This window comes from Musca autumnalis, unplaced genomic scaffold, assembly GCF_047663935.1.
Source record: "Musca autumnalis isolate F117 unplaced genomic scaffold, ASM4766393v1 scaffold_1, whole genome shotgun sequence".
Taxonomy (NCBI): domain Eukaryota; kingdom Metazoa; phylum Arthropoda; class Insecta; order Diptera; family Muscidae; genus Musca; species Musca autumnalis.
The window spans coordinates 54,535,001-54,560,510 of NW_027411644.1; the positions used below are offsets into that span (position 1 = coordinate 54,535,001).

The 25,510-nt window shown below is 36.2% G+C and overlaps 1 protein-coding gene across 2 annotated transcripts; it reads right to left on the minus strand.

Moving 5' to 3' along the window:
• Nucleotides 1-512: 512 nt before the first annotated feature.
• On the minus strand, nt 513-24,410 carry ScsbetaA (Succinyl-coenzyme A synthetase beta subunit, ADP-forming). Of its 2 annotated transcripts, none has more exons than XM_073974256.1 (9): nt 24,310-24,410; nt 24,152-24,231; nt 23,158-23,264; nt 12,436-12,588; nt 12,196-12,358; nt 7,817-8,084; nt 6,502-6,926; nt 1,802-1,971; nt 513-810 (listed from the first exon to the last, which is right to left on the minus strand). In XM_073974256.1, exons 2-9 carry the CDS (start codon nt 24,215-24,217, stop codon nt 801-803), a joined length of 1,362 nt encoding a protein of 453 aa, XP_073830357.1. In that variant the 5' UTR covers nt 24,218-24,231; nt 24,310-24,410; the 3' UTR covers nt 513-800. The 2 variants fall into 2 exon arrangements, with proteins under 2 accessions (XP_073830357.1, XP_073830366.1); XM_073974265.1 differs by having other exon boundaries at nt 24,301-24,374.
• Between the last annotated feature and the right edge of the window lie 1,100 nt (nt 24,411-25,510).

Genomic DNA, 25,510 nt, shown 5'->3' on the forward strand with positions numbered 1-25,510 from the left:
CTGAATTGACTTTTGCTAAGAAAATGTTCGCTGAATTGTCTTTTTCTATAGAAAAAGTTCGCTGAATTGACTTTTTCTATAGAAAAAGTTCGCTGAATTGACCTTTTCTATAGAAAAAATCCACTGAATTGAATTTTCTATAGAAAAAGTTCGCTGAATTGACTTTTTCCATAGAAAGAGTTTACTGAAATGACTTTTTCTATAGAAAAAGTTCGCTGAATTGACTTTTTTCGTAGATAGAGTTTACTAAAATGACCTTTTCCATAGAAAACGTTCACTGAATTGACTTTTTCTATAGAAAAAGTTCGCTGAATTGACTTTTTCCATAGAAAAATTCACTATATTGGTTTTTTCCATAGAAAAAGTTCGCTGAATTGACTTCTTCCATAAAAAAAGTTCGCTTATAGAGGCCTATAGAAGAAGTTCTACCCAAGTAAAGAAGAAAGTCTGCGTATAGAAGACCAAAATGTCTTCCTGACAATCCTCCTGCAGAAATTAAGCACTCTAAAAAATTAAACACCAAAATAGCAGTTTTATTTTCTAAAATTTTTGCTTTTGTTTTTTTTTTTTTTTTGCAAAACATATTTATAAAGTTAAACATATATTAACGTATATATTTTTGCAAATCATATCACATTTAATTTAATTGTTACACAAAAATTATCCAAACATTTTGTTAAGAAATTTAAATTTGGAATCGACAAAAAATTAATAACAGGGGCAAGTTTAACAACATCTTGACCACGTGTGGAACTGTCCTTCTTTGCAAGATGAACGGTTCTTAGCTGCTAATGTTCTTTTTAAGCTTTTCTATAAGGAAGAATAAGAAGAAGAAGAAACAACAAATATTAGTAAATACATTAAAGAGTACAAGATCGGGAGAGTGTTATGTGAAATGAAACAGGCAGTAATTGTTTTTGGTTTCAAAGAGGTATCGATTTCTTTGTATATGAGTGTGTATTTGTTTAGAATAAAACTTAAAATTAGAAAAAAATTAAGAGAAAAAAAAACAACTAAGTAGAAAATGATATAGAGATGTAAAATTAAACATAACAAGAAAAAAAGGAACATTCCAATGATGTATTTTAAAAAATGACAGTTTCAATCACTTGCAACAAATATCAACAACACTAAGAGTAAATAATTGTATGTTTTTAATGAACCATAAATAGACAACAACAAAAAGATAATGTAATAATCAATGCATATTGGGTGATTTGTTGCAGATAAAACGAGATAGGTTTTATGATCCCACATCATTTTTTTTTTTTTTTGTTTTCAACACATTAAATATATTTACATTCAAAATATCAGTGCATTTTAAATATTACAATTAGTGCTCGATTTTTTTTTTCGATTTTCATTCCTCCAATAATAGTTGTAAATTTGATTTTTTTCTATACTAACAAAGATCTAACTTTTTTTCGGTAGAGGTTAGGATAAATGGCTTTATAAGCTGCAATATCATTCATTCATTGATTGATTTTGTTGTTGTTGGTTTTTTAGATGGATGTGTAACAAATACAAACATTCCATGTTTCATAGAATAAGATTTATGGTGGCCAATAATAATTGGTTATCATTCCCAATTTCGATTGGATGCTAAGAGATGATCAAATGTTTGTTTTATTATTTTTTACTAATAGTTTCCAGGATTAATGATTAATAATAATAATTTGTGTTTATAGTATATTTAGAAGCAATCAATAGCTATAGGTAATGATGTTGGATGGTGGTGGTAGTGGTGTTGATTGGTTGGTTTTAATTGGTTTTATTGGTAGTAGAAGAAAGAAATGTCTACTTGACGCTGTCGGGAATTTCAAAGCTGACATCCATTTTAACTTCACGGGCCAATTCGACAATCTTGGCCAAATGGACAGCCAAATTGGCAGCTTCATCCAAATCGTGACGTGGAATAATTCTCAAGCCAGATTTCTTGATTAATTCACGAGCCTCATTTACATTGGTGCCCTGCAAAAAAAAAAAAAAAATGAAAGAATAATGAAAATATTTCAAATTGAAGAAAAAATATTTTTTTAATGACAGACGAAAATACGAAAATTATTTTCGTATTTAATCAACTGGAAATGGGAGTACATTAGCGAATATTTACTAGTGTATATTTACGAGACTATATACACTTTGATACTATCAAAAATCTGCCTCATCGATTTTAACCTCCAAGTAAGTTTGGACGAAATCCGTTTCAGACAATTAGAAATTGATTTAGAGCTTTGTTTAGTTGGCAGGTAAACATCATAACTTTCGGACGGATCAACCAATTTGTCCCAAAATTTGTACTTCGCAATATTTTTTCATAGAAAAAGTTCTCTGAATTGACTTTTTCCATAGAAAGAGTTCGCTGAATTTACTTTTTCTATAGAAAAAGTTCGCTAAATTTACTTTTTCTATAGAAAAAGTTCGTTAAATTGACTTTTTCTATAGAAAAAGTTCGCTGAATTGACTTTTTCTATAGAAAAAGTTCGCTGAATTGACCTTTTCTATAGAAAAAGTTCGCTGAATTGACTTTTTATATAGAAAAAGTTCGCTGAATTGACTTTTTATATAGAAAAAGTTCGCTGAATTGACTTTTTCTATAGAAAATGTTCGCTAAATTGACATTTTTTATAGAAAAAGTTCGCTGAATTGACTTTTTCTATAGAAAAATTTCGCTGAATTGACTTTTTCTATAGAAAAATTTCGCTGAATTGACTTTTTCTATAGAAAAAGTTCGCTGAATTGACTTTTTCTATAGAAAAAGTTCGCTGAATTGACTTTTTCTATAGAAAAAGTTCGCTGAATTGACTTTTGCTAAGAAGGTGTTCGCTGAATTGTCTTTTTCTATAGAAAAAGTTCGCTGAATTGACTTTTTCTATAGAAAAGGTTCGCTGAATTGACTTTTTCTATAGAAAATGTTCGCTAAATTGACTTTCTCCAGAAAAACAAGTTCGCTGAATTGACTTTTTCTATAGAAAAAGTTCGCTGAATTGACTTTTTCTATAGAAAAAGTTCGCTCAATTGACTTTTTCTATAGAAAAAGTTCGCTCAATTGACTTTTTCTATAGAAAAAGTTCGCTGAATTGACTTTTTCCATAGAAAGAGTTCAATGAAATGACGCTGAATCGACTTTTTCTATGAAAGTTTCCTGAATTGACTTTTTCCATAGAAAGAGTTCAATGAAATGACGCTGAATTGACTTTTTCTATGAAAGTTTCCTGAATTGACTTTTTCTTTAGAAAAACTTTTCTACTTGACTTTTTCTATAGAAAAAGTTTTCTGGGTTGGCGTTTTGTATAGAAAAAGTTCGCTGAATTGGCTTTTTCTATAGAAAAATTCGCTGATTTAATTTTTTGTATAGAAAAATTCGCTGAATTGACTTTTTCTACTTAGAACAAGTTTGTGCATGTGCCTTCTCGGTTCACAACTTCGAGTAACACTAAAATAATAATGCCTTTGATAACCCTCGAAGGGAGTAACCGATTTGGTTGAAACTTTGTACATCGTAATATTTCTTCCAGACATAGATATGGCTCGAATATGGACTATATCGACCCTCCACAAATGTTCGGAAAAGTGCACTTTAAGGACGTTTCTCGGATCTTTAGAAATTTTTAGCAGCAGGTTGTTTTCGCGGCCGCTTGTTCCACAAACATCCCAGAAGGAACAAGGGAGACTTCCCTCATATTAATGAGTGCACCCCGATTCATATTAGCTAAATGATATGGGACCTACAGTTTATCGCCGAGTCCGAACGGTGTGTCTTAAGACTCCATTTTGGAGAAGTTTTACATGTTGCCTGGGAATCGAATCGCAGATCTTCTGAGGGCTAGGCGGGTGTGTATACCAGTGTGGGCTGGTTGACAATGATCCTCTTCCGCAGTCATTTGGTCCGTGCCGGGACGGAGGAACCCCCCAGGACCAATTTGAATGAACTCGGTTTGTCACATACATCCACCACACTCTCAGGGGTTGCACTTGACTCGTCCATGTTGCTGTTCCAATCCCTATAAATGCATCCTTTTTGTAATTTTATTTGCATTGGACTCCGAGATAAGATCGAGGAAATAGTGGATGGATTTAATGAGTCGGAAAAATATCATGGTGGCGGCGGCGGTGCAGGGAACAAAGCTCAACAACAACTGCAGCTAACACCATTGTGGTGATGGTTACAACGTTCTGAGGAAGGATCGCACCAGAAGAGGAAGTAGTGAGCGATTAGCTTTCCTATTGCACCTGTCTGTTCAATACAGACTTATCTCGACTGAGCCTGGCTCTAATGACTCGTACATGGAATGTATGGTTAAATCAGTCAGTTATGGAACATCAGGTTATAGACCCAACATTAGCACGATTTTGGAGGGTCATAACAGTCTGGTCTTGGGGGACTTTAATGCTCATCATGAGTTGTGGCAATTGGGCCTTGGAATGTGCCGGCAGAGCAGATTTATAGCTCCACATTTTGCACGGTCAATGGGAAAACCCCTATCAGAATTCGTGAAGAGTGTCACAGTTCGTCAGACGAAATCATCGTGTCACCTGATCTGTCAAATGACGTCACCTGACAACCACTCGTTTCTCTTGGATCAGGCCATCTCCCCATATATCTCCATTAGCAGACCGCCCGATTCCATCACCTTTGAACGCCGCTCTTTCGTCAGTCATGGGAAAGTTAATTGGCCTAGTTTCAGAGAGTTCAATAATCACGACTTCAGACGTACGCCATATACCTGCTGCTCGAATACCCGAAGTGAGACCAAATTTCCCAGCAGAGGCGGTGATACTAGCAATTGAGCATGATGAGCTTCGTCGAGCCAGAGTAAGGAAGCTGACCCCAGAGTCAGGGAGCACCCCTGGTGTGACAGGGTGAAGTGAAGACTACTACGTCGCATCAGATCTCTTCTTGCCGAGGTTGAACAACCACAATTTACGATGGATGATGTTTCGAATGTCATTAGGAACGCCACATCATCACAAGCGTTGAGCCCTGATGAAATCTTCATGGTAATGCTGAAACAGCTGGATGTGCCGGGAGTGGAGAATCTCACTAGAGTTCACAAACCGTTGCTAGCTACCCTCCACAAACTACCTCAAAATTCTAGGGGTCACATTCGACAGCATGTTCTCGTCGTCGCAGCTATCTGCGAAAAGCTGAAATATAGGAACTAGTAGTACCTGCTCGGGTGTTACCGAGAGAGCCATTCCAATCACCATATGGTGGATAGGCTCGCCCCATTAAGGCAGGTCAAGGAGAATCTTCATGATCTTGAAAGAGATATCCGACGTAACAAGAGAACCCCTAGATCAACAAGCCTATCAAGCAGGTTTAAATGTCATTCACCCAGATGCAGTCGCAGATGCCATAAACAACTATCGTCGTTCGCAGATGAGTAGCGTCAGCTGCCACGTCAAATTAGAGTAGTTTTGACTTAAATATGTTCGAGAAGGTGCAGCGTCTAAATTTTTATAGGACAAATATCGATGACACAGTGCAAAACATCTGTCCAGCATGCGACACAGGCCCGCACGACCTTTTCAACTGCCCTGTCAAACCTACTCCACTTACTCCAGTGGATCTGTGGTTACATCCCATCGAAGTAGCAACATTCCTGGAACTGGAGGCATTAGCTTTTAATTTTTGATACTGAAATGTATAAAGTTTGCATTGTTCCTACCTCTAAACTAGTCACCATTTAACCTTGACCGTGCAAATAACCATCTTCATTTCTTTTGAAGGTGATCAAACACAAGAAAAGGGCTGTTTAAAAAGGAGATATCGGATGTATCTCCCCCTCTTGGGGAACTACCTAGCTATTACAGTTTGAGGTCTTGCATATGATACTAGACTGCCGACTCATTCATCCAGGGCCAACGCCATCATTACTGCTGAAGTGATATCCTTTCTGGTACCCGCACATCAGTAGGGTTTGATTGTCAAATTCTACGCAAATTGACCAGTTGGATAGATCTTATGTTTGACGAAAGTGTGGCATTCAGATCTGATAAGTCACGCGATTTGCTTCTGGAGACAATAATAGCAACATGGCATGATCCAAGAGAAACGACGGTTGGCAAGTAACGCGAACTGTGACACTATCAACTAATTCTTATGGTGGCATTCTCATTTTCAATGCAAATCTGGGGGGTTACTCTCTATTACTATGCGTAAGAAAAATGCGATGCGTAAGGGAATTAAATACGTCTCTAATGCGTTTTCGTATCTCCTTTTGCGAGTATTTTTGTTCCTTTTTCCTTTCTGGCACCGCCGCAATCTGTAGTACAAAAGGGTATGTCAAAATCGTGCGTTAACGCAAATATCTTGCGCTAAAAAAATACCAAACGCATCGCAATACAGAGTAACCCCCCTGGAGCTTTTCGTGATACACCCCTCATGCAATTCTTATATTTTTTTTTGATAATATACTTTCATTTCCATAGATCCAATAAGGGTAATAATATCACACCAAAAAATGCATTATTTTGTAAACCCAAAAAAAAACTCACCTGCAATCTGCACACAATTGGCATTTTCATTTGCAGATCCTTGGCAGCAGCAATAATACCCTCAGCAATGACATCACAACGCATAATACCACCAAAGATGTTAACCAAAATGCACATCACCTTTGGATCGGCAGTGATAATTTTGAAAGCTTCCTTAACAGCAGTAGCTGTGGCACCACCACCAACATCCAAGAAGTTAGCTGGATCACCACCATACAATTTAATAATATCCATGGTGGCCATAGCCAAACCAGCACCGTTGACCATGCAACCAATGGTACCATCCAAGGTGATGTAGTTCAAATCGTATTTGGCAGCTTCAACCTCACGTGGATCTTCTTGGGTCCAATCGCGCATGGCGAACAATTCCTTTTGACGGAATTCACCGTTATCGTCGAAACGGAATTTGGCATCAAGGGCAAAGACTAAGAGAGTAAAACAAAGGACATTAAAACATACGGGTAAAATCAAAGTTGAACATGGAACACAAAAAGCGGTAGCGGTAAACAAAACTGTGGTTGTCAAAAGAAAACAAGCGTTTGCAAAAACATATGAAACTACAAAAGAATGTGTTGTGAAGAAAAAAGTTACCCAAAGTGTGTAGTTTTAAAAGGAAAATAAACCATAATAAAAATGTTTCAATCTACTTTATGCTGGGCAATGAAGTCCGAAAGACTTATTAACCCATAACTAATTTAGAAAATATCCTATACTATTAAGATTTAGAATTCAAATGGCTAAGATTCCAATGGGTATGTAGTAATGATTTTCAAGTTACCAGAGATGAATTGTAAACCTTAGTAGGACTCATAAGGACCAAATGAAAGCAAGCTAATAATATTCACATGTGAAACTAATTCAACTACTTACAGGCTGCATCATTGTGTGTATTTTTTCAAATGGTAATTTGATTTGGTAAACAGACACACACACAAGGAATATGTTTGCAATGAAATAAAATTGAAATGTTAAGGATTAACAAATTAATAACAAAATAAATTAGATATTATTTTGTTATAGAAAGGTGAAGGTTATTGATATGGAAATCTTGAAGAATAAATCTGATGTCCAAAAATTTGTTAAATAAAATCATATATTATTAAAAACAAAATTAAATGTTTTTCTTGAAGTAATTTTGCGCAATATGAATTTTGTTTTTTTAATAATATTTTCCAAGGACTTTCGAGAAAAGGTTGAAACATTAAAATATCAATTGCCTTAAACATCTCTAAACGACATTTTTATATAATTTCCTCGAGATAAGTTTTTATTTTTATGTTTGTAATTGTTTGTCTTTGTTCGTAAAAATACTTACATCCTTGCATGGCATCTTCAGCATAGGGATTGATTTCAATCAACAAAGCATCCTTCTCAACAAACAATTTGTACATGTTTTGCAACATATCAACGGTATCGTTGGCATGCTTATCTTCCAAGCCAACTTTCTTAACAACCTTCAAGGCTTGTTCTTTGGTGAGACCCTTTTTGATGTCGATGGGTTCATAGACAATGGCATCGGGATTTTCGGCAGCAACTTCTTCAATGTTAACACCACCTTGTGAGGAAGCAATGACAACTGGACCCTAAAATAAAAAGGGGAAATTAAAATAACAATAACAATAAGAAAAATGTAATATAGTAGATCGATCGTGGACACATTTGTAAGCGAGTAATTTTGACTAAGTATAAACGATTTTAGCAAGACCCAAAGACAACAACGAATGGGTTTTTAAGAGCAAAAAAAAAAGCCAAGGACAATAACAAAATAAAAAAAAATGGCAGAGGGTTTGTCTATATCTGATTGAAACACATTTATATTTCATCAAAGTTTCCAAAGCGCAAAAAATGTTTAACTTTATCGGAGGAGTTTATTAATTATGGATTAATCGAGCTAACGGAGGAGTCATATTGGATTTGGATCTACGTTTGGAGTCATTCCTTTCGATAGCTATCGTGCTTACCCAGAGCTTTTGGGAAGCATGGTCAAGAATTCTGGACTACACCACAAAATCATTTTTCGCTGTAAACAGGATCTGATGCTCGACAGCCTTTAAATTGCACTTAAGCGAAAATGTTGAAATTTTGTGAATGAAAGAGGCACAAGAATGTGCTGTCTGAACTTGTGCGTTTAGAACAAATTATTCAATATGCAAATTTTCTGCTCATGGGTAGACAGCAGAATCCTATGCAAATGCATATATGGTTTGGATGGTCGCAGAGAAAATCTGATTAGACAAAAACTCGTTTTATCACAAAATAAAACGAAGTAGGCCCAGAAATGTTTGCATATTTTCCATATCGTGCATATTTTGACATATTTTTACATATTTGCATTAAATGAGCATATGCAAAACCATATGCAAAAATATATACAAGGATTTGTGGTCTAAATATCCCACCGAAGTGGCTGAAATTTGGTATTAAGTCTTCCTTGGGGGTAAAAAACTTTCCACTTGAAATTTGTCGATATACATAGGTCCACGTCTTCATATAGCCCCCATAGAACGGTGCCTGCCGATTTCCGGTATTTTGAAAATTGTTGCCTCAATATCGCTCCGAAATGCCTGAAATTTCGTATTAAGTCTTCCTTGTGGGTCTAAAACTTTCCAACTGAAATTTCCTGAACTCAACATATGGTGATTAGGATGGCCCTTTCGTTAACACCCGCGCAAGTACTGTAACGAAAGCACGCCATTGTGTTGCTGTACTGCAAGAATCTGTTTCCTCATGTAGATGGTCCACTGAAGATATGCGGAGGCACCCTGTTGCTGTTCTCAGGGCGACATTCTGACAGGTTTGAAAATTTATCCATCGCATTGCACTTATATTTGCGGACCATACCGGCGCCACATAGCTTACCACAGACCGGCCTATCGGGCTATATTGGGTAAACAAGGTTTCTTTATCTGCACTCCAAGTGCTGCCGGCTGTGGCGGACGACATGAAAATCTTGTCGAATGTGACCACTAGAATTTTGGGATTGTTTTACATGACATTCAACTCTGTTCTCACGTCTGGCGTCCATGTCTTGAACAGTGTGGTCGCAGATTTAGTGGCGGATATTTGTCAGTCAAATAGGAGTTCAGCCTTTTACAAATGACACCTGGGAAGTTACCTGACCTGAGAAGAGGTTAAAGAGTTCAAGTGCCACCAACACTGTTCTGTCACACGGGTTTGCTCTGGTTGAGTCTTCAACTAATATGTGTGGAGGTGGCGTGTAGCGCTGTTGTGTGCTGTGCTGCTTACGGAACAAATGCTGATGATCTCCAACTGGATGGATAGTTTGACGATGGGGAGGACTAAAGCCTCAAGGTCTTTGCTACGGGCGACAAAAGCGAAATCGGTCTGAACGATTTGCCTTTGCCGGTATACTTGCCTGGATTCAAGACTTCGGGAAGGATGTGGGAGGTTAGCGACAGATTAAGAACTTTTGTGAGATACTTCCAGCTGTTTCAGCATTACCATGGAGATTCCATCAGGGCGCGACGCCTTGGATGTTTTAGCGTTCTTGACGACATTCGCAACATCATCCATCGTAAATTGTGGTTGTTCAACCTCGGCAGGTAGAGATCGGATGCGACGAGTACTCTTCTCTTCGGCTTGACACTCCCGGGGTGCTCGACAAACTGTCGATTGGAATAACTTGCCCACCTCTTCGGATCAGTCGGCGTAATGTCGCCAAATGTGACTGGGATCCTATCTTCCTTCTTTCCAGTGTTCGAGAGTGACTTAACCGTTGCCTACAATTCACTTATTCCGGCTCCAATGCAGCAACTCTTCAGATGATTTAACCATTAGTTCCGCTTATGCTCTCCAACCAACCTGTTAACTTCCAGTGTCAGCTCCCTGGCATGACGAAGCTCATCACGCTCATTTGCTAATCCCGTCGCTTCTGCTGGAAAGTTTGGTCTCACTTCGGGTATTCGACCAGCAGATAAGTTGCATGATTAGTGAACTCTCTGAAACTAGGTCAATTAGCTTTCCCATGATTGACAAAAGTGCAACGTTCAGAGGTGATGAAATCGGGCGGTCTACTGATGGAGATAATTATGGGGAGATGGTCTGATCCAAGAGAAACCAAGGGTTGCCAGGTGACGTCAGTTGTCAGACCAGGTGACACGATTGTTATGTCTGGCGAACTGTAATACTATCCGCTAATTCTGGTGGGAGCATCCCCATTGACTTGCAAATGTAGAGCTATTAATCTGCACTATACCCCTCTGGTCGTTTCCGGAGACCGAATGCCACAACTCATGATGAGCTAATGTTGGGTCTATAACCTGGAGTACAGCTACTCTACCGCGACAGTTCCACATCCTGGCTGCTAACCCTATACATTCCATGTACGGGTCATTAGAGCCAGGCTCAAGCGAGATAGGTCGGTATTGAACAAACTGGTGAAATATGAAAGCTAATCCCCCACCTCCACTTCTGGTGCGATTCTTCCTCAGTACGTTGTAACCATCACAACGCTGTAAACTGCAGTTGTTGTTAAGCTTCGTGTCCTGCACCGCCGCGACCTTTATATTCTTCCGACTCATGAAGTCCACTATTTCCTCAGATCCTATCTCGGAGTCCATTGCAATTAAATTGCAAAAAGTTGCATTTTCAGGGATTGGAACAACAACTGCCGGTGATAATGCTGCCTGTGCGTGTATAAGTTGTTCGTATATGCGGACTGGAAGTAATAACAATGTCTTCAAGTCTCTAGTCGAAGGCACTCGGGGATTAGATAAGGAAAAATTATTTACCTACCACAACGCAATAGTCCGGTCTTTGGCAAGCTAAGCGGCGCTCATGGTTTTATTGGATTATAATTGTTCCACAAACATCCCAGATGGGACAAGGGAGACTTCTCTCATATCAATGAGTGCACTCCGATTCATATTAGATCAATGATATGGGACCTACAGTTTATCGCCGAGTCCGAATGGCGTGTCTTAAGACACCACTTGTAGAGAAGTTGTACATGGCTGAAATACTCAGGAAATGTCGCCAACATTACTGAGGGGTATTTTGCCACCGTTGAAAATTGTTTGATATTGCTTGGCCGGGGAATCGAACGCACGACCTTCAGCGTGCAAGGCGGGTGTGCATACCATTGCACCACGGTGGCATTACTTGGATCAAATGCCTTGACAATGCTTGAATGCAACAAAATTGTGTCGACGCATAAAAGCCATCATCTTTTGGACATGTAGCCAACTAAGGAAAATCATGATTCAGAGTGAAGAGGGACATAGCCAGGAGAGGCAGTCGATGCAATTCCCTGTGTTGAGGAGAGTCGTTCTGAAGAAATGAATATCGGGATAGTACATCTGCTTTAATTCCTGCCAGGCATGCAACATCGAAACGAACGAACTGCTCAACTGAGCTGGCTCCAATTTTGTTATGTCCTATCAAGGAAGTGTATTTCCTGAACTTGGATTTGGAAGCAGCATAGTTGCCACTACAACAACATGCGACAATATTGACCTTTATAACAATTTACATTTATTCATTCCAACGTACCAAATTCTGAATTGTTTTTGGTGCACTTCTTGTTTGGAATCAATTTACAGTGTTACCTTGTTTGCACAAAGACAGGGATATAAAAATACAGAACTCTTGTTTGAAGGGCAAATTTTACGTCCGAGTGATGATAAGTTAAAAAATTTAAGTTAAAAAAACTATATGACCAATCTTAAAACTTACATTGAATGCACGTTCCATCATGACGGCGAAATAGAATTCACGACGGGGGAATTTACGTTCGGCTACCATAACTTTTTTGCAGATGCGACCAGCGGCACCTGTTTGTTTGGTTACCAAAAGTTGATTGATCATTTTGGAAGCAACTGCTTCGGCTTCTTTGGGACTAAAAAGAGAAAATACATTTTTTTATTAATTTATTGCTTAATAAATAACTAATTTATAGCAAAAAGAAAAACTTACTCATTGACAACTCTGACACCACCCTTGAAACCATTCTTGAAGGCGCCCTTGCCACGGCCACCAGCCAAGACTTGAGCCTTCAATACCAAATTGTTGGTGTTCAATTTTTGGGCAATTTCACGGGCCTCGGTGGCAGAGGTTGCAACACCGAATCTGAAAGTAAAGAAATTAAATAATTTCAATATTTTTTTGTTAAACATTCACAATATTTATTTACGCATAAAAATTATTAATTACAATGATTGATAAGTGATTTGTTGTATAAATAATGACCCAATTATTAATTATGCCATTACAATTAATAACAATTGGCATACAATTGCCGTCTCATGATTAATGTGCCAAAAAGCAAAGGTACTTCTTCATATCAGGAAAAATTCCATAGAAAAAGATAAGATTTGATTCACATAAAAATAGCTCAAGTGACGTATGGTAACATGGGGCGCCTTCGCCACTGGGGCGGCTTCGCCACCGCAGATTTTCTCGCAAAATACAAGTGCTAGTAAAAATCCGTTAAAAGCAAAATTGTGAGTTTAATGAAGATCTATCATCTCCCAAAAGTTGGCAGTGGTGTCAAAGGTATGATAGCGGACGCACGCGGTTTTGTGTTTTCAGGGTATTGGGAAAAATAATTATGGTAGGTATTTTTTGTGATATCTTCTTTACCTTTTGTGATATCAAAAACACATTTTATACCGTTAGAAGACAACTACTGAAGAATATAAATCCCAATAATTCGCATGAAAAAAGCAAATGCAAATGTCAATATATTAATATTATAAAATATGTAAGGAGTGGGGCGCCTACGCCATGATAGGGGCGTAGTGGGTTAATTTTAGAAATTTGTCATGTTTAACTTAAATTCTTTATACCATAGATATACCACACTGTAATATAAAGTTAAAATCAAATATTATCCTAAATGTATCTTGTTTTAGTTATATCATGATTTTTGTACCTAAATTCAAGGCACCTACTTCAATTAACCGCTAGAATCGGTTACTTTTTGTGAATTTTAAAATAATTTTTGATTATTCAATAGAAAACATGTTCCTTTTTTGCATTATGTTGATATTTAAGGAAGAAGTATGGTAAATTACAGTTTTAGAGTCCGTTGGAGAATGTTCAATATCGATGGCGAAGCTGCCCCATGGGTGGGGAGGCTTCGCCACTTTTTACACATTTTGTAAATTCTCAAAAATAATATTTTAAAAACAAATTATAACCATTTATATATCAAGAGTTACAGTCAAGATATGCTAATATTTGTACCAAAAATAATATTTGAAAAAACTTTAACGGTGTCGGTTTGAGAACATTTTGAAAAAAACGTGGCGAAGGCGCCCCATGTTACCATATATGTATCTCCTCTACCCTACCCGCATAATAAAATGTAATAATTGTGTTAAAATTTAAATAATCTTAATCTACTAAATATACCAATTATAATCCACTAATTAGTGATTGTTTAACACTTAAGAGTATCATAAAAATTAATCTCAAAAAACAATTCTATACAAATCACTGTAAAATTCATAACAATTATACATACTATATTTGTACTATGATTATGATCGTCATTCGCGTATGGCATGGCAGCAGTACTCTTATTCACGCTCCTCCTTTACCTTTTTTAATTTGCACCATATTTTTAGTCTTTTACTGATAACCCAATCGTTTTTAATTTGTTTTGCTTTCCTCTGCCAGTTGTAATCATTGAAATAGAAACCTCAATAACAGCCACCACATCACAATCCATTGTAGACATTTGTTATGTGAGAATGTTTTTTATTGTTTGTTTTGCCATTGATCAAAGGTCAGTTTGCTATTTCTTTGCCAGACAATTTCGATGTGTCTCTGAGAGATCGCTGCTCAATTCAATTGAAATAAAAGTTTGGCGACCTTGTTTGTTGTTTTTTTTTTTAGGAAGTTGTCTCATTAAGCACCTACGACAACTTTTTAGTAGTTTTAATTTCACCAAGTTCAATGCAACTTGGTCGTAGTAATGGTAGGTGCATGGTCAGCAAACTACATTGGGGTGTTTAGTTTTCAATATATTTGACAATATATTTCAACTAAGAATGGGCTTGCAGGCCATATATAGAAAGCTACGAAATACATGGAATTTATGGGGATGATGTGCGGAAATGCTGAGGTAGGTGTGCTCAGACCGTATAACCTGCAGACAAATAGCTTATTCTGAATATAGTTCGCTGTAATACTATGGGTGTAATGGACTTCACGAGTAGTGACATAGAAAGCTAGATATTTAAAAAAATAAGTATGAGGTTCCTAAATAAGCGTGGATTTTTAAAAAATATTTTTTAAATAAAATATTTTTAAGTGACAAGCGTGGATTTTTTAAAAAATATTTTCAAGGCTCCATGACAAGCGTGGATTTTTTTAAAAAATAATTTCAAGGCTCCATGACAAGCATGGATTTTTTAAATAAAATATTTTTAAGTGTCCATGACAAGCGAGGATTTTTAAAAATATTTTCAAAGCTTCATGACAAGCGTTGGATTTTTAAAAAATATTTTTTAAGGCTCCAGACAAGCGTGGATTTTTTTAAAAATATTTTTTAAGGCTCCAGACAAGCGTGGATTTTTTTTTAAATATTTTTAAGGCTCCATGACAAACGTGGATTTTTTAAAAAGTATTTTTTAAGACTCCATGACAAGCGTGGATTTTTTAAAAAAATGTTTTTAAGGCTCCATGACAAACGTTGATTTTTTCAAAAATATTTTTAAGGTTCCATGACAAACGTGGAGTTTTTAAAAAATACGTATATGGCTACGTGACAAGCGTAAATTTTTTTAATTCAAGCTCCATGACAATCGTGGATTTTTGTTTAATAAGGCTCCAAGACGAGCTTAGATTTTTCTAAAAATAAGGCTTCATGACGTGCTTAGATTTTTTAAAAAATAACGCTCAATGACGAGCGAAGTTAAAAAAAGGATTCATGTCATGATTGAATTTTTTGAATAAGTCTCTTATGGTGCGTGGATTTTTTTAAAAATAAGGCTCCATGACGTGCGAGGATTTTATTAAAAAAATAAGGCTCAATGACGTGCGTGGATTTTTTTAAAAATAAGGCCCATGACGTGCGTGGATTTTTTAAAAATAAGGCTTCACGACGAGCGTGGATTTTTTTTAATATAAGGCTGCATGACGAGCGTGAATTTTTTAAAAATAAGGCTCCATGTCGAGCCTCGATTTTTTAAAAATAAGGCTCCATGTCAAGCCTGGATTTTTTAAAAATAAGGCTCCATGTCAAGCCTGGATTTTTTAAAAATAAGGCTCCATGTCAAGCCTGGATTTTTTAAAAATAAGGCTCCATGTCAAGCCTGGATTTTATTAAGAAATGAGGCTCCCGTGCTAGGGGGGAGAATGTTAAGTTTCCATCCCAACAGCTGCAAATCCGCCCTAATGGAAATCTGTACATGTGGATTTTCTTAACAATATCTTTCGGGTTGATTCTTAAAAAAACATTCTTGGGGCTCCTTGAGAAGCGTGGATTTTTCTAAAAATATTTTTGAGACTCCTTGGGAAGCGTGGATTTTTTAAAAATATTTTTGAGGCTCCTTGAGAAGGTAGGATTTTTTAAAAATATTTTTGGGTCTACTTGAAAAACGTGGATTTTTTTAAAAATATTTTTGAGTCTACTTGAAAAACGTGAATTTTTTTTAAACATATTTTTGGGTCTACTTGAAAAACGTGGATTTTTTTAAAAATATTTTGGGCTCCATGAGAAGCGTAAATTTTTTAAAAAATATTTTTGGGGCTCCTTGTGAAACGTGGATTTTTCAAAAATATTTTTGAGGCTCATTAGAAGCGTGGATTTTTTTCAAAAATATTTTTGAGGCTCACTACACCATTTTCACATGTAATTCGAAGAATTTCAGTTGTAATTTGATTATTTGATTTGAAATTCGAAACATTTCACTTGTAATTTGAGAATTTCGAATTATTTCATTTGTAATTTGAGAATTCCATTTGATATTCGAATTATTTCATTTGTAATTTGAATTTTTTCATTTGTAATTTGAATTTTTCTATTTATATATCGAATTTTTTCATTTGGAATTTCAACTGAAGAAAATTCAAATTACATGTGGAACAATTCGAATTACAAATGAAATAATTCGTGTCGGAATTATAAGATTTGTTTGTTACACTTAATGATTTATAACAACATGAATATTGGTACGCTTTTTGTTTATTATTGTATATCATGGTAAATGAGTGACTACGAACGTAGCAAATTAATTGCAAGTGATCATCACTGGACATATGCTGTATGCAAAACATTAACATGTTTATAATGTTGATAACACTGATTATTGTAGTCTCTCATTCTCTTGTAATTTATCCAACTGAAATAAAGTGAATTGTAAGCTAAGAAGTTAAACTAATTCGATCCTCTTTCAATAACCTTTGGGAACAGCGAGAACTATTTGGGATATTTCCATCAGGTTATGGGCCCAGTGCTCGTTGGAGAAGAATATTAAATTTAATAGCAAGCCGCAGGAAATATTTCATACAAGATGAGTTCGTCGTTGTACCAAATTGAGAAATTGGACGAGAAAAATTATGAATCTTGGAGCATCCATATGAAGAGTGTGCTGATCCATAGCGGTTATTGGAAATATGTTAATGGCCAATGTGTGAAGGATCCAAACTGGACAGCAGAGAAGATACTGGAATGGGAAGTTGACGACGAAAAAGCTTTGGCCACAATTGCATTGAGCCTTAAGTCGTCCCAACTCAACTACGTTAAAAACAGTAAATCCTCCAAAGAAGCTTGGAATAAGCTGAGGGATGTCTATAAGCCAAAGGGACCCCTACAAAAGGTGACACTGTACAAGAAGTTGCTGAATCTGAACATGAAGGAATACAAAAACATGGCCGACTATTTGTATGATTTTACCGAAATTACTGAAAAGCTGATGGATGTTGGCATTGAAATTCAAGAGGAGCTGCTGGTAATTGTTTTACTTTCAAGTTTGGAGAAGGAATACGAAAACTTCGTCGTCGCAATCGAAACAAGAGACAAATTGCCAGAGTTGTCTGCATTAAAGGTGAAACTTTTGGAAGAGTACGAGCGAAGGAATCAGAGTAAGGGTGATGAAGCTGCACCGAGTCAACAAGCGTTTGGAGTAATGACAGGCAAGGCTAAAAGAGACAATGGTAAGAAATCAAAATACAGAAAAGAAAACGATGGCAAGTGTTTTTCGTGCGGTAAGAGGGGACATTATGCGAACAAATGCAGATCAAGAAATGCAGATCACAAATCATATTCTATGGTGGCAATGGTTGAAACCGTTGGAAATGTGCCAAGCGCCAAGTGGATAATTGACAGTGGAGCCACGTGTCATATGAGTTCGAATCGCTCATTTTTTACGACTTTTGAAGAATGCGAAGAAAAAATTATCTTGGCTGACAGAAAATCGATCACGGCAAAAGGACGAGGAATTGTGACGGTTTATGTAAATGGATTTGAGATCAGGTTTAAGGATGTTTTATACTCTCCGGAGTTAAATGGTAATTTTGTATCGATTTGCAAATTAATTGAAAATGGCTGTAAAGTAAAATTTGATAACAACGGAGCGGTAGTAAACGACGAAGGTAAACTTGTGCTGAAAGCCAAGAAAGAGAATAATTTATTTGTATTTGAAGCTAACGATGTCCAACAAAAATTATGCGCTGCAAATGGTGATGACAAACTATGGCACCGAAGATTTGGTCATCTCAATTACCAAGGGTTAAAATACCTCTTTGATAAAGATATGGTGAGTGGTATGAAATTGAGTCAGTCGATTGTTGCTGAGCCCTGTAAGACATGCATGGTTGGAAAGATTCATGCTGCATCTTTTCCAAGACACGAAGAGGATAAATCTATGGATGTGTTAGACTTGATTCATTCAGACGTGTGCGGACCCATCGAGGTGGAATCTCTTGGTCGTTCCAAATATTTTGTCACATTTATAGATGATAAATCTCGACGCATTTTTGTCTATTTTATGAAAAAGAAAAGTGAGGTGTTCGATAAATTCAAAACCTTTAAGAGCATGGTGGAGCGCCAAACGGGCAAAGTTATAAAAATACTGAGAAGCGATAACGGTGGGGAATATGTTAGTGGTGAATTTAACAAGTATTTGGAAGAAAATGGAATCATACACCAACTAACTGTCCCTTATACGCCCCAACAAAACGGCATAGCAGAACGTGCAAATCGTACGATAGTTGAAATGGCTAGGTGTTTACTAATCGACTCGGGTTTGGATAAAAATTTGTGGGCTGAAGCTGTAGCAACGGCAGTGTATTTAAGAAATCGTTGTCCGACAAAAATTTTGGATGGAAAAACACCATATGAGGTTTGGAGTGGTCAAAAACCCAAAGTTAACCACCTTAAAGTGTTTGGTTCTCAGGCTGTGGCATTAAATAAAAGGAGAAAAGGCAAGTTTGAAGAAAAAGGCTCTAGTTTGATTATGGTGGGATACTCTTTAGTTGCAAAGGCGTACAGATTGTATGATAGTAGTGCCCAAAAAGTTATCGAACGGCGTGACGTCATATTCAATGAAAATATAATGCCTGGTGGTGGATTCAATAAGGAAGACAAGGACTTTATTTGTTTTGAGAATTGTCATAACCCAAAACATGTCGATAATGGTAATCCAGAAGAAATTAGTTTAGACGAAGATGCCGACGAAGACGTGCAACAGGAAGAAAATGATAACGGTGCGGATAATGAAATTGTGAATAGCCCTTCAGATAGTGATAGTTTGAATGATACTGAAGAATTTCGTGGATTTACGCCAAGTGAGGAGGAGCAATCGTCAGAAGTTAGTACTCCTAGACGCGGTCCTGGAAGGCCACGAGTTGTAAGAAGCGGTAGACCTGGTCGTCCAAGAAGAGTACCACCAAACTCGCTGAATAATGTGGTGGAGGAAAATGTACCGCAAAATTATGAAGAGGCATTATCCAGCAAGTCAAGTCTTAAATGGAAAGAAGCAATGGAGAAAGAGATGAAGTCGTTGAAGGAAAAGAGAACGTGGGTTATACAAGATCTCCCAGCTGGTCATAAAGCCATTAAATGCAAGTGGGTATATGCGTTAAAGAGAAATCAGAAAGGAGAAGTACTTCGTCATAAAGCAAGACTCGTTGCTAAAGGTTGCAGCCAAAAGTATATGGTCAACTATAAAGAAACGTTTTCACCTGTCGTAAGGTATGCCACGATTAGATTGCTGCTAGCGTTAGCTGTTCAATATAAGATGCATCTACATCAAGTTGACGTAGTAACTGCATATCTTAACGCTGAACTAACCGATCAAATATATATGCAACAACCAGAAGGGTTCATCGATAAGAAAAATCCCGGTAAAGTGCTGAAACTACAAAAATCTTTATACGGTTTAAAGCAAGCCGGTAGAGAGTGGAATTCGAAATTAAATGATTATTTGTGCCATATTGGATTTAAAAGATGCGAAAATGAACAATGTTTGTATATGATGACTAGGAACGACACGCTGATTCTTATTGCTGTATATGTTGACGACCTGATAATTGCTTGTAAAGAGGAAAATGAAATTGTAAGAATTAAATCACTGATTGGAAAAGAATTTGAAATAACTGATAAAGGACTATTGGAACATTTTTTGGGAATTGAAGTAAGCCGTAAAGGAAAAACCGGTGAAATTGAAATTAGTCAAGCCACTTATATTAAAGAACTACTAGAGGAGCATGGAATGATAGACTGTAAGCCAGCATCATTGCCGCTGTCGCCTGGTTTTCAAACAGCATGTAACGAAAATTGTGAAAGGGTAAATGAAACAGTATACCAATCGCTCATAGGTGCCCTAATATACTTGGCTGTTACATCGCGACCAGATATCCTTCATTCTGTTTCAAAGCTCTCTCAAAGGAATTCAGAACCTCACGTAGAACATTTTAAGGCAGCAAAGCAGATTCTAAGGTACCTGAAAGGAACGCAGAACGTTAAATTGAAGTTTCGATACGGAAATGGAAATATTAAGGGGTACGCTGATGCAGATTGGGGAGGCTGTTCCACAGATCGAAAATCTTACTCTGGATTTGTGTTTTATCTTGGTGATTGTGTCATTTCGTGGGAATCGAAAAAACAATCAACGACAGCTTTGAGCAGTACTGAGGCTGAATACATTTCTGTATCAAATGCATCAAAAGAAGCGGTGTATCTCAAACGATTGTTGAAAGAGATTGGTTTTTGGAAAGATGATAGTGTCGAGCTGCAAGTGGATAATCAAGGTGCTTTGAAATTGGCTACTAACCCCGTTTATCACAACCGAACAAAACACATAGATATCAAATATCACCACATCCGAGAATTGATCAAGGCAAAGGAAATTAAATTAGAATACTGCCCAACCGGAAATATGATTGCAGACATTTTTACGAAAAATTTGGCGAAAGAAAAACATATGTATTTTATGAAGCTTTTGAATTTAGAATAATATAAATTCTTATGTACAATATACATGTTGAGGAGGAGTGTCGGAATTATAAGATTTGTTTGTTACACTTAATGATTTATAACAACATGAATATTGGTACGCTTTTTGTTTATTATTGTATATCATGGTAAATGAGTGACTACGAACGTAGTAAATTAATTGCAAGTGATCATCACTGGACATATGCTGTATGCAAAACATTAACATGTTTATAATGTTGATAACACTGATTATTGTAGTCTCTCATTCTCTTGTAATTTATCCAACTGAAATAAAGTGAATTGTAAGCTAAGAAGTTAAACTAATTCGATCCTCTTTCAATAACCTTTGGGAACAGCGAGAACTATTTGGGATATTTCCATCAATTCGAATTACAAATGAAAAAATTCAAATTACAAATGAAATAATTCGAATATCAAATGAAATTCTCAAATTACAAATAAAATAATTCGAATTCCAAATGAAATTTTCAAATTACAAATGAAATAATTCGAAATTCAATTGGAATTCTCAAATTACAAGTGAAATGTTTCGAATTACAACTGAAATTATTCGAATTACATGTGAAAATCGTGTAGAAGCGTGGATATCGTTAAAAATATTTTTGAGTCTCCCTAAAAGCGTGTATCTTGTTAAAAATATTTTTGAGGCTCCCTAGAAGCGTGGATCTTGTTAAAAATATTTTTGAGACTCCCTAGAAGCGTGGATCTTGTTAAAAATATTTTTGGGACTCCTTGAGAAGCGTGGATCTTTTTAAAAATATTTTTGGGACTCCTTGAGAAGCGTGGATCTTTTTAAAAATATTTTTGGGACTCCTTGAGAAGCGTGGATCTTTTTAAAAATATTTTTTGGGCTTCTTGAGATCTTTTTAAATTATTTTTGGGACTCCTTGAGAAGCGTGGATATTGCTTAAAATATATTTATGGCTCCTTGAGAATCGTGGATTTTTTAAAAATATTTTTGGACTTCATGAGAAGCGTGGATTTTTTTTTTAATGTTTTTGGGGTTCCTTGAGAAGCGTGGATTTTTTTAAAAATATTTTTGGGGCTCCTTGAGAAACGTGGATATTTTAATATTTTTGGGGCTTCTTGTGAAACGTGGATCTTTTCAAAATACTTTTGGGACACTTTGAGAAGCGTGGATCTTTTTAAAAATATTTTTGGGGCTTCTTGAGAAACGTGGATCTTTTTAAAATATTTTGGGACTTCCTAAGAAGCGTTGATTTTTTTATTTTTTTGGGGCTCCTTGAGAAACCTGGATTTTTTCATTTTTTTTTTTTTTTTTTTTGTGGGGGGCTCCTTGATATGTTTGGATTATAATATTATTATAATATTTTTGGAGATCCTTGAGAAGCGTGGATTTTTTAATATTATTGGGGATCCTTGAGAAGGGTGGATTTTTTAATATTATTGGGGATCCTTGAGAAGCGTAGATTTTTTAATATTTTTGGGGTTCCTTGAGCTATAGGTCGTTCTGTGGTAGACCTACAGCGCCAGTGTGATCAGCGAATTTAAGGGCATGCGATGTAAAAACATTCAAACCTGTCAAAATGCGAACAAGGTACCTGTTCGTGTCTTAAGTGGACCATCTACATGAGGGACAATGATTATTCAGTACAGCAACACAATGGCATTACTTTCTCGGATGTCACCCTGAGAGCCATCCTAATCAACATTGTTTTTTATGCGTCTAATATTTCGAGTTCACATGGATGCAGTTTCCGATACCTTACAATATGGGAATATCGTCCTAAGATGTAACACGTTTAGTTTGGGCTAGGAAACGTGTATTGATCTACAAAAATGTCGTTGTAGAGAAGCCCAAGAGTTATCTGTAGTAAGTATTACAACATGATCCTAATCCGCGCCCTCAACTAGACATATGCCACAAGTTTAAAAACAAATTTTACCGCCATACAGATTGTTGTTGTTGTAGCAACATTTAAACCTGCGTAGAAGCATAGGTTTAATGGTGGGTTGGCGGCCGCTGGCCGAAACACTATGGTTTCGGGTCAATCTGGTACGAAAGAACCCGCTGCCGTGGGACTGCCTTACAGATTGTGGTTCTGTTCGTAGAAGAAAATCAAGCGTGACTTGCTCCCTTGTTTTTTTTTTTAATATTTCAATTTCTAAATCCAGTATTTGCATTACTTGTTTATGTGAATTACTTATTTATAACCAATTTACAACTACCTGTTAGATTAGAATAAATCAACGCCATGTTTACTTACTTGGGTGTAGCAATACCGCCATCATTCAGTAGTTTATAGGAAACATGTTCCTGTACGTTTAGATTACGTTGTTGTTGACTTTGGACAGCAGCAACAGATCCCAAAATCTGCAATACAATAATAACGCAAAGATAGGAATTAATATAACAAGTTAAATAAAACGCAACTATTAGGTATGTAAGAGAACGTTTGTCTCGCTCCAAACAAACTAAAACAAAGTGATAATCAAAAACAACCAGACAATCGATAGCAAAACAAACAGATCAGACCCGGCAACAAAGTTAAGCTAAAAACTAAACTGGATTGTATTAGCGGCAAACAACAACAAGTCACGAGATTGTGAGTCATTGGGTCTTTTCTACAAGCATAAATTTTTAGGCCGTATTTGTTTGTGACGTCAAAATGACTGATTAAAAATCAAACCAACAAGATGGTTTGCCGGTGATAAGAAACATTTGGCATGTAAACAATACAAAACGTAAATGTCAAATTGTTGCTTTTTGTGAGATAAACGTAAAAATAAACGAGAAGAAAGTACAAGGTTCGCTAGACGTCACCTTCTGTTTAATTTTGCGTTAACATCGATAAAAATACCTTCACTTATTCTCGTTTGGTTGCTTGATTTTTCTTGCTCTCACTGAAAACAAATAACTTTTCAAACAAAAACAAAGCACTTGCAGCCTGGCATGAAAACCACCAATAAACATCCATTCCCCACTCAAAGAGAAATGAATGTAGATATCACACTATCTCCATGAAAAATATGTTACGTCACATTTATTATTTGTTAATTTTTTTGCATTTTTTGCTTTTTTCAACTGCGCTCGCTCTCCACTCAGACCAAAGAAATTGTTTAAATTTTATCTCCCCTCCTCCTTCACTCTCACCTTGAAGACCATGAATAAATAGCTTTTAGTTGCCAATAATTTTTTCGCCAATTATGTAAAATATCTGTTTGAATTTTTTGCAATAAATTTTTTTGTTTGAAATTTACCTTTTGACTGACTTTAGGATTGATAATTTCCTTCAACAGATTGCTGCGCGTTATAACCGAAGCCATTTTATTTGAATATTCTATTAAAAATACACAATTAAAATTAATTACTAAATCCTATGAAAATTCTTTTAATAATAAATTTTTACTTTGCCTACCGTAATACTAAACGTCAAGTTAAATGATGAATAGTGTTGAATTGCAAAAAAGCTTTTTTCGCGATGACAGATGACATGACTTCTGAGTACCGAGTGGAAGTAATCGGGTAATCTCATCTGATTTGTTGCAAAAATACACTAAGTCGATGGTCAGACTAGCAAGGTTTCTTGAAACCAATTTCGTTACTCTTATGTTACACGCTAAAACTTTCACACGAAACTTTCCCATTATTTTGGCGTTCATAGATCGAGTTCCATACAAAAGTAATTTTATGAAATTACTGTAATGGGGAACTCGACCTAAGAACGCCAAAATAATGGGAAAGTTTCGTATTAAAGTTTCAGCGTGTAACATAAGAGTTAAAGAGTTTCAAGTTTCGTAAGTCCCGGTCCACACTAGTATGAATTTCATTAAAAAATTTCATTTCTTAGCTCGAATTACCCACTACAGCATTTTTATGATTTTACTCTAATATGGAACTCGATCTAGAGACGCATAATTTCGTGTCAAAATTTCTGTGTAATTACTGTAATGTGGCCCGGGACTAAGTCGAAGGTCACACTAGAGTGGTTTCATTGAAAATTTTAGGTATTTACAGATCGAGTTGCACACTACAGCAACTTCATGATATCACTCTACTGTGGAACTCGACCTAGGAACCCTTGTTTTCATGAAATTGTTTCAATGAAACACTCTAGTGTGACCAAGGACTTAGTGTCCACACACGTTAAAGTGAAATTTAAGATTAAGATACCAATAAAAACAAAACAAACATAAATAAACTAAAGAACAACACAAAATAATTAACATTAATAATTAAATTAATGTAGTCTTATGCCAGACTATGAAAATTTTCATTGAAAACGTTTTGCCATTTTCTTCCAAATTTTCATTGACGTCTACACACACATATATGAAATCATATGAAAATTTTGATATTTTCATTGCTTTGCATTGGTTTGACAGTTACGAATTTAAACACAAAGAATAATTTCAGATTAGTCCCGGTACACACTAGCGTGAATTTCATTAAAAAGTTTCATGAAATTAGGCGTTTCTAGATCGAGTTCCATAGTAGGGTAAAAGCATGAAATTGCTGTAGTGGGGAATTCGACCTAATGCTAAGTTTACGTATACGAAATCCACTCGATTTCAACTGTCAATTCCATAGCTCAAACGTCAAATGAAATCTCATCTGGA